Source organism: Citrus sinensis, chromosome 1, assembly GCF_022201045.2.
Source record: "Citrus sinensis cultivar Valencia sweet orange chromosome 1, DVS_A1.0, whole genome shotgun sequence".
NCBI lineage: Eukaryota > Viridiplantae > Streptophyta > Magnoliopsida > Sapindales > Rutaceae > Citrus > Citrus sinensis.
In genome coordinates this window covers 2,596,482-2,612,031 of record NC_068556.1, presented here as the reverse complement: position 1 = coordinate 2,612,031, position 15,550 = coordinate 2,596,482, and the positions used below count along the sequence as shown (strand labels likewise).

Below are 15,550 nucleotides of genomic sequence, written 5' to 3'. Positions count from 1 at the left end.
TTAAATTCAATTCAAATAAAGTATACACCCAAAGTTGATATAATTAAACGTATATTTTAGTAATTAATTAATTTGGTATATCAAGTTTGGAATTGTTTTTTCGGTGGAATTGTAAGCAGTTAAATGAATAAATATATATTTTCTGCACTAGTTACAAGTGGCTTGCCAAAATTATAAGGATGACAAGTCGTCCTTCAATAATTTATGGAAGATGCGTTCTTTTGAAATATTCATAAACATCAAGTCATTCACTAACAGTGAACGAGATGGCAATAGTTTTTTCCTAGATGACTGGAAGCATTGTCTCCAATGCATTTTTTTTTTTTTTCCATTTTTCCAAAATTTTAATATAATTTACCTGCATGACTCAATGAGACAGGCTGCGGAGTTCAATCACTGTAGCAGCTCACCATCAAAGCTAAAAGCAAAAAAAAAGAAAAAAAAAAGAGGCTAATACATAAAACTTAAATAAGTTTACACCCTTAATACGGGGAAAGGGGGAGGGAATATTGTGGGGGGGGGGGGGGGGGGGGTGGGGGGGGAAAGAAAATTCTTGTCACCAAAATCTCCATGGATCTTTGTATGGAGGAACATAGTCATCTGTGGGAGGCAGAAGGTGAAATGAGGCAACAGATTTTTCCAAGAAAGGTCCCATCTGCATCATCACATAAACGTGATCTTTAGTTTGTCTCAGATACTTATTATTACATTTGTGCGTGTGTGCACGTGTTGAAAGAAAGAGAGAGACCTCGTCCCACTGCTTGCCGAGCGTTGAAGCACTTATAGAATAAAGATAACCTGCGATAGATTTTCACAATTCAGAATGGGATGAGATGTCAGAGAGTATAAAAGAGAGAGTCCCGCAAGAAATAAGCTGTATGTCTTTAGTTGCGCAAGTGTTCAATAATACATCAGCAGTGTCAAAAACTGGCACCCAGAAATGAGCCAAACATTCTCTCTTTTCTCCACAGTGTTAAAATTTTTTGGCTAATAAACCCAGATAACTTATCAATGGGTGAGCTTTTTAATTCTTTTAAATCTAAAATAATCAGAATTCATAAGCTCTCAAGCAGTCTTAATATGCAATTAGAGATCTCTTCAAAGGCAGTACTTACTAATAAATGGAGTTAAAAGCTGAAAACATGTTATGATCATACCTTCTCGCTCGGCGGTTGAAGCAACATAATGTCGATAAAGGTTTGGTTCCTGACCCTGCCATTGCATTAGGGTGTCAACGATCAGTAAAAGTATGCAAATCTTTCCATTATGACTTTCTATTGAAGACAAAGAAAAAAAAATTTACAAGATTTGTTGGTGATTTGCGAATAAGATATTCATAAAACCAGTATGGCTCACCATCAACCTGAAGAGGAAAAAACAAAAATAAGAATAGGAAACTAGTTTCATATGCACGCACAGAAACGTAGATATCAACTATATGCTTATGTAACTGTATTTGCTAGGTAAAACTGAAGTTGTTCAACTGTGTAAAACATTTTATTAAGAATTGAACTCAGTTCATATAAGAAAACTTGAAGCAAGGGTTTTGAGCTTACTTTACTAGTATGGGCATCAAGAACAGAACTCTCAGCCATTCGCTGACTTGAGGTGACTCGCTGCAGAAGAATGTTGCTTGTTAAACTAGCATTGCTCCAAGGTCTTAATCATTGGAGGAAAGAGAATCTAAGTAAGCTCTACATGGGCTATTTTAAAACCTATATTATGAGTACATATGATTGGACGAGCTTGGAAGAGTGGAGATTATCTCTTTGAGTTAAAGTTTCGCATTGGATTTATACTACAGGAAGTAGTGAAGTTTCAAAGTATAACTGGGTCAACAAATCTAGAATTGCATTAAAACTTATTTAGCACACTGTTTGTGCCTGTAGTCCAAAACAGAGTATGATTTATTACCAATGCAGACTTGTCAGACAAAACAGAATCAGCAACATCTTTTGCATTCCACGTACTTTTGTCCTTTGATTTCAAGAACTGAACATTTGGGGGACCTATCTGAAATAAATGTTATAAATTTATAGAACTTGAAGAGATAATCAGAGGGTAAGGATTCATCATGTGTATGACTATGTCAGAAGTTACCGTAACAGAAATGATGAGATTATCAATAATGTCAACACGCTCAGACACGATCCGCAATCGGGCATTAGCTGTATCATATTCAAATTTAGAAGCTTCAGCTAAACTTAGGAAGGAGAAATAAGTGCTCATGAAAGTGGCAATCTGGTTGAAATTTCACCATTCTAATACCAAATAGAGACATAACGGTGAAACTTACGTGACAGTGGAGCAGCTGATGAATAGCGTTCTGGCTTTCTGGATTCCACCCTTCAAATTAATGCACAAGAAATAAGGAACAAAACCGTTTGCCTTTGCATAAATAATATAGCAGAAAATAGTAATTGTCTACACTACGTCATAAGAAAAATCTTTTGAATATTATTGAATTGTTCCATTGACTGTGAAAGTAAGTGAACATATTTGCTGACTAGGAGCTAGCAGTCCGAATGTACAATAAAGAGAAAATGCAGCAAGTCATGCCAAATTTAATCCCATTGTAGGAAACCAACCATTTAAAGAGGAACTTCTTAGATGGCAACTCCATTGGGTACAAATAAGTGTAAGCATTTATTTCATCAACAAATGAAGCCATTTTTACATCCTCTCCAGCAACGGATCCTGCAACATGATTAGTATAATATTTGAGAGATGATAAAATCAAGCAAAGATCAAGATAAGAATAATCATAAATTTAACATGATAGCATCATGTGTAACCAAGATGATTGCTGGAGAATCACTTGATAACAATGTTTCCAGCCAGATCTCTGACAGCATAAAATGGAACATGGTTAACAATAGAATGAAAATTGAATATTCTGACACCCGCGAGTTGTATATGCTTTGGAAAGCAAGAACTGACTGAACTAAAATCATGAAGAGTAACAAATATTGGGTTCTGTAAAAGAAAATGACTGGGGACCTCCAAACATCATTTCTACAAGAACACACACAAAAAGGTGCAACTAAATGCAATCCTGACAAAGAATGTGAGTAGATCGGCCAAAATCTCTTTCTCTTATTCACCGTAAGGAATGTACCATGGTGACATAGCTCAAAGTTAAGTCAAATAACAATAGACAGGCATGTATCTCTGGGCTCCACATGTTCTGAATCAATATTCTCAATTGAGCAGGTTATTGCAACATGTCGATCCTATTAGATCAAGATATAACTGAACTCGATGCTTCACATTAAAATATGAGTTTCAAATGATATGTCATTCCAAATAAATATGAATTCCGGCCATACCAATATAGGCCAATATTCTGTTCCTGTTCGCTCTGTTCCATCATTTTATACATACAATCAACATAGGTAACTGCATATGAGCTTTCGAACTACTGATGCAAGAAAATTTACCATCACCATATGAATTTCAGTCATTCTTTTAGGCAAATTCCATGTACTATATTGCCTATTCTTTCCAAAGAGAATTGCCCAAATAATCTTTTTCAGTGCACACATCATCAGCAAACATATAGTAAGTTCAAACTAAAGACACTGAAATTTAAACAATGATAAGTAATAACAACAACAATGAAGATAAGCCAAACAAGTGAACAATAAGCTTATATACCTGGAGTTGGGAAGCCCAGAGATAACGAGGAAGACAGACCAAAGAGAACTAAATCCCTTCTGCAAAATCCATTTTGTTGAATGGGTTTTGAAGATGCACACGAACACACTATTGCCTTGTTGTTTAATCTGCAATTCTTCTGGCCTTGCACAATGCTGCCCCGATGGTTTCTGCTAGCCACCACAATACACCATTTACAAAATAAATAAATAAAAACAAAATCAAATAAAAGAAAAACATTAAATGCATGCATGAGACGAGAGACAACCTGATGAAATGAAGACGGGGGAGAGAAAGAGAGGGAGAGAGAAGCACCATTATTGTGACGGTAGTCTCATCCACGAGGATTTTGTAAATCGTTTTTTTAGTTATTTTAGCATTTACTGTAAAACTCGGATGTGGCATATTTGCATCTAGACCCATCATTTTTGTTATTATTTTATTTAAATTATTTTAGAAGACAGAAAAATTAATCCAAATATAGTTGTTCATTAGCCTCTCTCAAAATAAAATTGTTCGTTAACCAATCTGTCGTTACACCAAACAAGCTCTGACAGTCAAATGAACTATAAAAAGCTTTTTACGTCCTTTACCATATCTTTCATTGTTATTATATTAAAATGCAACAAATAAAATAAAACGTGTAATAAATTATTTTTTTAAAGGTATATCTTTTGGGATAATCATCTCTTTAAATTAAGATAGAAATAAATGATATAATATCATGTCTAAAATAAAAATAATAATTTATAATGAATTTTGACATTATAGTGAGTCATGAAAATTTAAGCTTATACTTTTAAAATGTGATTATGATGAGGTTAGAAAATGAACTCTACTAAGGGTAAGTACTTTAAGTTCATAACGGAAAAAAAAAATGCATATTATCCTGGGATAAAAAATATCAACTCACAATAAAAATGAGAAATTCAAGTATATTGTATGAAATTAATGTGTGTTTAATGTAAAGTAAGAATTTCAAATTAACAGTGCAATATATATGTAAGCCTACAATAGATTAAGAAATTTATACTTGTGATAGCATAGTAAATTGAAGCCTGTAATAGAAAGAGAGATACAAGTTCACAATGGTATTACAACACAATTTGGTTGAGGGAATTGGATTGATTTCAAAATACTAAGGTTATTGTGTTTGTGTTTCTAAATTACTCTCCTTACTCACGATTAATATTAAAAAAGAGGACCTTAATGATAATATTTATAAGGGTTTGTTAAGCAATAAATTAAACATTGCCACGCTGGCAAGAGGAATGAATTTGAAGCTGGCTCACGCTGAGCCTTTGATGAGTGTTAGGATAAAATAATCGTGTTTCCAAACGGAACCCATAACGCTCGATGTTCAAGTAAACGTCTTTGCTCTTTTTGTTACTCCAAAGGCTAAACCTCCCTCATCTATTATTAACTTTTTCTCGCCATTTCTTCAGATCTCTTCGATCATCATCAGCCTTTCGCATATTCAGATTTGGTAAACTATTTTATAATTTTGTTTTATTTCCACTATTGCGATCATACTTATCGCGTTATAATCGTTTGATGTAATAGTATTGTCGTGATTGATTGTTTGTGTCTGAAATAAGTTTCGATTTAATAGTTTCTTTCTTCTTCTTTTTTTTTTAATTTGATCAAGTGTGTTTTTTTAATTGAATTATTCGTAGATTCATATCGATTTTTTAATTTGATAATTTATCTTTTTAATGTTTTGATTATGTTGATATGTTGGAATTAACCGCTAATACATGAAAACGAGTGAAGTAAAGTTGAAACAACCATAAAAACATGCTTGAAAATAGTCCTGAAATTAGGTTAATCTGGTTATATTCATTGTTAGGGTTGCTTTTGGGGGCAATTCGCTGCGAAAGCACTTGATGTGGCAGTAAGTGCTTCTCCAGAAAGCACATCGCGGTTGTGTTTGATCCTGAGTTGCCTTTGTCTATTTCATCCAAACATTGTCAATTAGACTAGAAAAGTACTTGTCGATGCACCTGAAGATAGTCTCATTGTCATTATGTTATTAGAGAAGCATATGATATAGATTAGAGTATGAATTTGATTTGAGCTTTACTAGTTCCTTGCTATGACTAGGCTTGTTCCAGATCATGCCACAGATATGAAAACATCCTTTTCCTCTTTCTGGAGAAAAGCATGACGAGTGGCAGAAGTTTTTTGTGGTTATTTGTTTTTAGTCATGACTTGACATATTTGACTAATTGATTCAGAGAATCTTTGTGTTGTGGCTGCTTGCCTCGGTTCTATTTCTGAGTGGGATATATATTCTAACAATTAACAGGCTGCAAGGTTTTTTATTTATGAAATGAGGTTCATGTATTTAGTTGGTGGCAAGTGGCAGGTTATATGCTTGGAATTTGTGCCACGTGCATAAGTATTTTTAAATTGAAACTGATTCTTTGTCCTTGTTTCTGAGTGAAGCAATGAGGCCAGGAGTTTCTTCTTTAAATCCGTATGCAGCATCATATGTACCGCTCTCTAAAAGGGAGGCATATGATAGGACTGAACCTATCACAAAAGATTTCAAGCGTAGCAATGAGAATGTCTGGTATGCACATCCTGGGCATGTAACACAGTATCATGGCAAAGTTTCTTGTGATTCCAGTGCTCAGAGCGCTCAAAAACTCCCCAATCCTGAAGGATCTACTGTGAAGAGCCAACCTCTTCATGGTTCTTATAGTTCTTCAAGTAAGCAGATGATGGATGAAGAATTTGAAATGGATTTGGAATATCTGCAGATGTCATTTCCCGGTTTATCAAATCAGTCTCTCACTGATGTTTATTTGGCGAACAATCAGGACTTGGATGCCACTGTTGACATGCTAACCCAACTTGAGGTAAGCTTTGCTGATGTATAACTATTGGGAGTTATCATTTAGGGGATTCGTGGTGTGAACTTTTATGTATTCTTTATCTTTCTTCCGGTGGATTGGTGTGTCGGAGAGAATGAGTTGGCCGTTTGATGTGCCTACCTCAAGCACCATGCATCATGTTAATGAATGGTTCAATCTCATTAAAATAAACTAATCAAATAGCAGAAGTCTTTCCTGATTCTTTTGTGAAACAAGAGCAGTCAAGGAAGTGTTGTTTCATGCTTGCTTGATGAATGGAGGTAATAGCAGGAGGGCTATTCGTCTGAACCCTATTGAGGCATTAATTTTATGCATTAGTGTTGTTTCAGTTTTGGAGAACAGCGTCTCCCACGATTGTGATCTATATACAACTGCTGAAAGTAATACATCTTTCTTCTTTGAAGTTTCGACCATCTCTCTTCAATTATCTCTCTTTTACTATAGATTAACGCTAAAATTTGATTTATCTCAGTCTTATACCTGCTGCTTTCATGCAATTTTTAGTAGTTAAAAGTGAGCAATTGCATCATATGATATGTTGAAATGTTTGTTTTAATTGCAAGCAAAATCCTATGCTTTTTGCTTAGTGACAAGAAGACCACTTGTCAAAGGTTGTCAGGAAAGTATATCGAAGCTACCATATTTAAATCATTTGTACTCGTTTCCTTTCCCCTTTTGTGAATTTAGCTTAGATTTTAGTGTCTCTTAATCCTTCAGTCATTGTAACAGTGGATTTCTTTCTCTGCAGTTTGACACTATTGAGTCTTCTGAAAATCTACCAGACACTTTGGACATTGGTGATGTTTCAGAATCAGGGTCTTCATCTGAGTGTGCAGCAATGAAACTGAAGACAGTGGTAGGTGAAGCCACTGCATCCTCATCTGGTTCCCCGGGCTCAACCGTCATGTCTTGATTGAATTTGTGAGAGACAAGTTGGATGTGTTTCCCTTTTGCCTTTTTTTTTTTTTTTTGTCTTGTTAACTTTTTACTAGTTGTAGAAGCATGTAATTAGGGGGTCCTTTACTTAGAGGTAATAGGCATCATACATATGTTTGGTTATGGTTGTATAGTTACAAGGTGCTTGTGTTCTAAGGTTTTTTGCCCTTCTGGCTTAATGCTTTTGTTAGATGGGTCAAAAGCCCCTTATGCAATTATAATGCAGAATATGGTTCTTTGAAATTCAAGTAAATGGTTCTTTCTCGATTTGCTTTGAAATGGTGTGGCACAAAGATCGTGTTGTTGAGTAGACCTTGCTTCTTGTACTTAAAAAGCTTGGTAGTATATGATGCTTGAAGCTTGTTTATGATAGTGGCCAGCAATAGTGCAGTGTTTTTAGCCTGTTCATTCATGAATTTCAATGTTGTTCTTAGGCTACTTCCATATCCATAAGATGTTAACAATATTGCCAAGCCCGTAGAAGCAATAGAACACAAAAGATCTTGTGAATGTTTGATTTTTTAATTTTTTTTTTCTTTTCACTACTAAGGAATTCCTGTTCGAAAACACTACAGGCGAATCATCTCATTTCGCACTCACGTGGCCCATTGGGGTTTAGAATTTAGTGAGATTGCAACAGCTAAACTGTCGAGGGAACATCAATATCACGTCCTTGCGATCTCGTACACCAAAACAACAATCTTTCTAAAATATTATAATGCAAGTATCTTTTTGTTACATATGATGAAAACGTAAACCAATTCCATTTAAAGGAAAAGAAAAGAATAAGAAAACGGTCTAAAAGAAAACGGTCTCAAAGGTTTCCCTCCCAGAATACCCATGGCGATGAAGACTGCATCCAAGCGCCATGTAGACTAACAGTCATTGGAAATGCTGATGTGGCATTTTCAATGGAGAAGATGCTGTGCCGGATACGCAGAAAGGCCAAAAACAATAAAAAAAAAACAAAAGAGAGAACGCCATTTTTTTCTTTTTTTTTTCAATTTTAATGTTTTTTACAGACCGAACAGCCAAGAAACAAGCTAAATAACAATTCCGGGACACGGCTATGATACAGGGACTCAAAGTCCCTGTATCATAGAGGGGGTCAATTTATTGACCCCTTTGTTGTTTGGCTGCCATCTGGCAGCCAAACAACTTTTTTGACTGGCAGCAACCGGTTTTACAGCCGGTTGCTGCCATTAATATGTTTTTTTTATTTAAATAAATTAAAATAAAAAATATTTAAAACGAATAATATTTAAAAAATAATAATAATAATAAGTAAAAAATGACAAGTAAAGTAAAAATGAAAAAAATATTTTTTATTATAAATATTTTAAAAAATAAAATAAAATGTGTGTTAACAAAAAGACAAAAATTTTATTCATTTTCTATGAAATTTATCTCATGTTTAACATTTTAAGTTTCATATTTTATGTTTTATATTTCATGTACTGATTTTTCAAATACCCCAAAATTTTTTTTTTTGCACCCGTTTCATGTTTACGTTCTATATTTCATGTTTGATGTTCTATGTTTCATGTTTTATGTTTCATGTTCACTGTTACGGAGAGACTCATATTTTATGTTTGTTGTTGCATATTTTAAGTGATATGTTTCATGTTGGTTGTGCAATGTTTCATGTACTGATTTTTCAAATACCCCGAAATTTTTTTTTTTGCACCCGTTTCATGTTTACGTTCTATGTTTCATGTTTGATGTTCTATGTTTCATGTTTTATGTTTCATGTTCACTGTTACGGAGGGACTCATATTTTATGTTCGTTGTTGCATATTTTAAGTGATATGTTTCATGTTGGTTGTGCAATGTTTCATGTACTGATTTTTCAAATACCCCGAAATTTTTTTTTTTGCACCCGTTTCATGTTTACGTTCTATGTTTCATGTTTGATGTTCTATGTTTCATGTTTTATGTTTCATGTTCACTGTTACGGAGGGACTCATATTTTATGTTCGTTGTTGCATATTTTAAGTGATATGTTTCATGTTGGTTGTGCAATGTTTCATGTACTGATTTTTCAAATACCCCGCAATTTTTTTTTTTGCACCCGTTTCATGTTTACGTTCTATGTTTCATGTTTGATGTTCTATGTTTCATGTTTTATGTTTCATGTTCACTGTTACGGAGGGACTCATATTTTATGTTCGTTGTTGCATATTTTAAGTGACATGTTTCATGTTGGTTGTGCAATGTTTCATGTACTGATTTTTCAAATACCCCGCAATTTTTTTTTTTGCACCCGTTTCATGTTTACGTTCTATGTTTCATGTTTGATGTTCTATGTTTCATGTTTTATGTTTCATGTTCACTGTTACGGAGGGACTCATATTTTATGTTCGTTGTTGCATATTTTAAGTGATATGTTTCATGTTGGTTGTGCAATGTTTCATGTACTGATTTTTCAAATACCCCGCAATTTTTTTTTTTGCACCCGTTTCATGTTTACGTTCTATGTTTCATGTTTGATGTTCTATGTTTCATGTTTTATGTTTCATGTTCACTGTTACGGAGGGACTCATATTTTATGTTCGTTGTTGCATATTTTAAGTGATATGTTTCATGTTGGTTGTGCAATGTTTCATGTACTGATTTTTCAAATACCCCGAAATTTTTTTTTTTGCACCCGTTTCATGTTTACGTTCTATGTTTCATGTTTGATGTTCTATGTTTCATGTTTTATGTTTCATGTTCACTGTTACGGAGGGACTCATATTTTATGTTCGTTGTTGCATATTTTAAGTGATATGTTTCATGTTGGTTGTGCAATGTTTCATGTACTGATTTTTTAAATACCCCGAAATTTTTCTTTTTTGCCCCCGTTTCATGTTTACGTTCTCTGTTTCATGTTTGTTGTTCTACGTTTCATGTTCCATGTTACGGAGGGACTCATATTTTATGTTTGTTGTTGCATATTTTAAGTGATATGTTTCATGTTGGTTGTGCAATGTTTCATGTACTGATTTTTCAAATACCCCGAAATTTTTCTTTTTTGCCCCCGTTTCATGTTTACGTTCCACGTTTCATGTTTGCTGTTCTACGTTTCATGTTTGACGTTGTATGTTCACTGTTATGGAGGTACTCATATATTTATGTTCGCTGTTGCATATTTTAAGTAAAATGTTTAATGTTTGTTGTTTAATGTTTGTTGGAATGATGAATGTTGCATCTTGATTTATGTTTTACTACATGGCTTGATATGTTTGTTATTATATGAATTTATGCTTCATGAATTAGATAGCTTGATATACTTGTAATTTTATGATTTTATATTTCATGCATTAAGGGCGCGTTTAGTGCATGGGATTGTGTGGTATTATACCACTATTCACATTAATTTATTACCAAGAAGTTGTTTGGTAAAATTTGAGACCTCATTATACTGCATTATAATACAGCATAATAAGGCATGGGGTCGCATTACGCAAACCCAAGGGAACCTCGGGTTTGCGTAATGCGGAAGCTTTTTGCCTCAATTGAGGCAAATTTATTTTATTAAAATATTATAAAAATAAATTATTTTATTATTAAATACTAATATAATGAATAAAATATAAAAATAAATTATATGATAATATTATTTTATTTATTAATGATTCATATAAAAATAATATATTAATATTATAATATTATTTACATTAATATTAATTTTAAAATTAATATTATTTAAATTTATGCAAATTTCAATATTTATAATTATTTATATTAAATTAAAAATTTATTAATATATTAAAATGTAAAAATAATAATATATTGTAAATTAAAATATAATTTAATATTATTGAATAATAATTTATTAATTTATATTAACAATTATAATATTAATTATAATCTAAATTTATTATTTACATATAATATTAAATTTTATAAAATTTTTTATCATAATTATAATACAAATTTTAAGATTTCTATATTTATTATTTTTCTAAGTATTAATATATATTATTTTTTAATTATTTAATTTAATTAATCAAACATTCTACAATATTGTTATAATACAATGCTAACGCAATACAACATAATACAATATACCAGCATTAAAATAATACAATACAGCATAATACAATATAGTGTGCCAAACGCACCCTAAATGGCTTATTGAAAGGTTTTAAATCTCAAAATGATTTAAAATTAAGCAATTTTAAAAGGCCAAAAATAAAATGGTGTGTGTAATACAAGTATAAGAGCTTACCCAATTAGAGACAAAAAGATTTCCCAAGTCTAAACCGGTATACCACTTCTTCTCATCCGGAAAACCGTTTTTCTTATTGATTTCTCTCGGGACAAATTCCGGATAACCGGATTGTTCAAATCGGTGAGCCGCATTTTCTTTGGTTGCTCTCGGGTCAATATTCGGATAACCGGATTATCAATCCGGAAAACCGGATTCGCGTATGGCCTTCACTGGATTTAACCGGATAGCCGGTTCTGTAAATCCGGAAATCCGGATTCGAGCTGCACTTTGGCAGCATTCTGGATTCATTCGGCCAACCGGTTAAGGAAACCGGTAAGCCGGTTTTAACGTGCTATCTTCTGGATCCAACCGGCAAGCCGGTTTGTGATATCCGGAAAACCGGATTCGAGTGAAGGACTTGCTGGAACATAACCGGATTTCCGGTTCAAGTCAAACCGGCAAGCCGTTTACGGCTTGTAAGCTTCTGGTCACTTTAATTTCGTGCACTGATTTTAATCTTTCAATAGTCATACCTTATACTACAAGTGTTCGTTTTAAACATTCAATAATATTATTTTGTAAACATTTTTCATCTAATTTTTTATAAATATAATCACTTTCGAAGTATTTGTATTATGAATAAAGGTAACCAACAAAATAATAATATTCCAATCCGAATTTGCTTTTAAGTGTTTTAAATCTTTCGTTTGGTCGGAGAACTATCAAAGCCTCTTAGTGTCTTATATTTAATTTTAATCTTTGAAATATAGCACTCGCTTTTTATTAAAGAAAAGTACAATTGAATATATAAGTGTGCTAAAGCAAAATATGACTTAACTATTAAGTTTGATTAAAAAAAAACTAAAATGAGTAAAATACTAATGGTTGCAATAAGTGGCCTCACAAATAAATTCGGAAGAGCTCTTATGTTCCACTGGCGCTTTTTATAGCCAAAATCTCCACTATAAATAACCTTGCAACCATTTTTAATTCTATTAATTCCCACACAAATTTATAGGCTTATTTTCCCATCCGCTAAATCAATTTAATCAATTTATTTTAACTAATTATAGGAAACACAGTTTAATGAAAATAAATCAAATTAACTATTCCTACGTCAAACATAATATTTTCTACATATCATCCTAAAAATCCACCAAAATCTAGTACATTACACCAAGTGTATCATCCAACCTTATTACAAGTACCATCTCCGAAAAAAAAAGTGGATTGATATATTGCATAAATTTACGACAAATAAAAAAAGGAAGAAAGGTAAGTAGTTTTAAAGTAAAAGCTCAGCACAACTTATTAACAACGTATTTATTTTTTAGCAGTATAACATTTTCTTTTTGACATTTTTCAAATAAGTATCTTGTGAAATAAACATCCATGCAAATGAAATAAACTAAGCTTTATTAAAATAAATAACAGGATAAATAAATAATTAAAACATATGGTTTCATTCAAAAGTCATCAATTGTGATCACCATATCAATTGCAATCATTTTACCATTGAAGGGTAATAACACAACAATTTTCCAGTATCCTGCCTCATGGTCAATACTTATAATTGTTGTATAAAATTGAATGTGTTCTATCACTTGCTCAGCAACTACAACGAAACCCAGCAATGTAAATGGAAAAAGAAATTTTTTTTACATAAGCCGTATAAAAGATGCCTTGCAAATATCAACCTATATTTACTAAAGCCAACCCTAAAATTCTGCAGCCAACAAAATTGCAACAAAGCCGCAGCAAAGTTCATCATCCAACAGATTCTGCCCCCTCCGAATAATTTCCAGCTATTCCAACTGTAAGACACAAACAAGAAAGCAAAAACCAAATCCCATAACTAGAAGTATAAAAAATCTTGCCAAAATATTTACTGAACCCACGAATGTAACTTGCTTTCTCATAACTCAGCAACAAAGACACCACCACCAAATCTCGCATCCATAATAAGATACAAAACCAAAGCAAAAATGAAACATTTCTTCTTCATGGACGACATTGCCATTTCCACTCTTATTATTTCTCTTAAACTACTTTTCTTTTCCTGTTCCTTAAAATGCAGAGACAAGTAAGAATTCCAATTACAGGCAGGCGATGATGCAAGTTCCAAGCACTCACAAAGGGCTTTCGTGGATAAGTTTCTCAATCAAAATCAAATTAAATCAAAATCAAATTATTGGTGAGTGAATTTTATTTTATATATTACCTCTCCTGCCTAAATAAGATTCTTGTGCCTCAGCATTAAGTCCGCTGCCAAATCCGACCCGGAGCTTGAACTTTACTTTGTTGGTACTAAACTCGCACTTGATGGACAGTTTGAGAGCGAAGCGGACAGATCTATGACTTCAAAAGCCTTATCCTAACGCGCCACAGGGCAATCTCCCAGAATTACTGAGAGAATACCAAAACTTCCCCTAAAACTGCAGCACAAAATATGTAAGAATAAAAAGCTGTAAAAAATAGCAGTTCAAATATTCAAATAGGTGCAGATAAAAAATACAAGAAATAATGTAGCGCGGTCCCAATACTCAAAAACATTTTGCCATCACTGCTCCAGAGATGTGCAAGAAAATGAAAGACATTAAACTAAATTTCAAGGATTCAGTAATGAAAGGGAAACAAAAGCATGTTGGAAAACCCCCTTAAAAAAAAAAAAATTAGTCCCACACTCCTCCATAACTCTGACCTTATCTATCATTGCATGATAAAAATTCTAACAAGGACACAAACAAAATACTATGAAAGCTTGGGTTAAAAACTGACTATAGACACTCCCTGAGTTGCACAAGTCCGTATATTGAACTATTCAAAACATCTCCTCTCACACTGCAATAAAAGTTTGCAAAAATGAAAGAGAGCTTAAGCGTTCTTCCTTATAAGAATTACTCAAAACATCTCTTCACAAAAGCCAAAAAAGTTTGCAAAAATGAAAGAGAGCTTAAGCATTCAAATAAGACAAAATATTACTCACATACAGTCTACTCTAAAGCATTCATAGATAGAAGAAAAAAACTAAAGAGAGGTTTTGGGGCGGGGGGAGCTCATTACAGAGAACCCAAGTAGCAAAGTCTAGATACTCCACATAAACTACGAACTTTCCAACATCACATGCACAAAATAAATAATAATTACTCAAAATTTACCCAAATAGAAGAATAATACCAGTGAGCCAATGTCGATTCTCAACATATATGCTCCGATCTCTTTATAGGAGCAACTTGAGAGAGAGAGCAGCAGCACCAGTCGAGACAAAGCAGAGACGCAGCAACACCACCACCACCAGCCGAGACAGAGCATGGACGCATCAGTAGCAGCATCACAAGTTATTCCTAAAGAGAGATGCAACAGCAGCAGTCGATCCTTAAGAGAGAAATTGTAGCAGCAGCAGCACCACCACCACCAATCGAGAGAAGCCGAGACACGACAGCAGTCGATTCTGGTTGAAGAACCGTGATGGAGAGGGAGACAGCTGTGACGAATCGTGGTTGAAGAACTATGACAGAGAAAGAGATGTGAATTTCGATCGGGATAAGGAGATTAGGCTTGGGTTTTGTTTTGCAATTTCTTTTTTGATATAATTTCTGATTCATCTGAGAACGTGTTTAACACGAGAGCGAGAGGGAGAGCGGGAGCGGGAGCGGGAGCGGGAGCGGGAGCGGGAGCGGGAGCGGGAACATGAGCGTGAGCAGGAGCGCGAGAGTGAGCAAGAGCGAGAGCGAGGAAGAATGTGGGGATGGAGAGGGAGAAAGATGAGGATTTTCTGGTTCAATGTTCCGGGGGGGGGGAGGAGAACAAGGGGGTGGGGGAGAAAGAGAGGGGGATGAAAATGCTTTTCTTCCGGTTGCCCTTCTTTTTTTGCTTTTATTCA

General features: G+C 33.8%; 2 protein-coding genes and 1 long non-coding RNA gene across 3 annotated transcripts; 1 reads left to right on the top strand and 2 right to left on the bottom strand.

Annotated features, from left to right (window-relative positions):
* Positions 1-171: 171 nt before the first annotated feature.
* On the bottom strand, positions 172-4,085 carry LOC102628232 (psbP domain-containing protein 5, chloroplastic). Its single transcript, XM_006476121.3, has 11 exons — positions 3,926-4,085; positions 3,658-3,827; positions 2,589-2,697; positions 2,297-2,346; positions 2,101-2,168; positions 1,915-2,013; positions 1,557-1,616; positions 1,304-1,363; positions 1,158-1,212; positions 749-798; positions 172-655 (listed from the first exon to the last, which is right to left on the bottom strand). Exons 1-11 carry the CDS (start codon positions 4,081-4,083, stop codon positions 557-559), a joined length of 978 nt encoding a protein of 325 aa, XP_006476184.3. The 5' UTR covers positions 4,084-4,085; the 3' UTR covers positions 172-556.
* Positions 4,086-4,974: 889 nt separating this feature from the next.
* Positions 4,975-7,751, top strand: LOC102628731 (polyadenylate-binding protein-interacting protein 5). The gene is made up of 3 exons (XM_052440571.1): positions 4,975-5,143; positions 6,106-6,521; positions 7,285-7,751. The coding sequence occupies exons 2-3, from the start codon at positions 6,108-6,110 to the stop codon at positions 7,447-7,449; spliced, it is 579 nt and encodes a 192-aa protein (XP_052296531.1). The 5' UTR covers positions 4,975-5,143; positions 6,106-6,107; the 3' UTR covers positions 7,450-7,751.
* Positions 7,752-13,107: 5,356 nt separating this feature from the next.
* LOC102626721 (uncharacterized) lies at positions 13,108-15,471 on the bottom strand. The gene is made up of 3 exons (XR_369137.2): positions 14,845-15,471; positions 13,889-14,102; positions 13,108-13,481 (listed from the first exon to the last, which is right to left on the bottom strand). It is a non-coding gene; the product is annotated as an uncharacterized LOC102626721 (long non-coding RNA).
* Between the last annotated feature and the right edge of the window lie 79 nt (positions 15,472-15,550).

Bases quoted from the DNA above. Each gene is read 5' to 3' on its own strand.
- LOC102628232 (XM_006476121.3), bottom strand. From the start codon at position 4,083: ATGATGGGTCTAGATGCAAATATGCCACATCCGAGTTTTACAGTAAAT. The intron at 2,347-2,588 runs GTTGGTTTCCTA...ATTAATTTGAAG, and splicing joins AAGAAGTTCCTCTTTAAATG to GGTGGAATCCAGAAAGCCAG. The intron at 2,014-2,100 runs GTAACTTCTGAC...CATTTATTTCAG, and splicing joins ATCTCATCATTTCTGTTACG to ATAGGTCCCCCAAATGTTCA.
- LOC102628731 (XM_052440571.1), top strand. From the start codon at position 6,108: ATGAGGCCAGGAGTTTCTTCTTTAAATCCGTATGCAGCATCATATGTA. The intron at 6,522-7,284 runs GTAAGCTTTGCT...CTTTCTCTGCAG, and splicing joins ACATGCTAACCCAACTTGAG to TTTGACACTATTGAGTCTTC.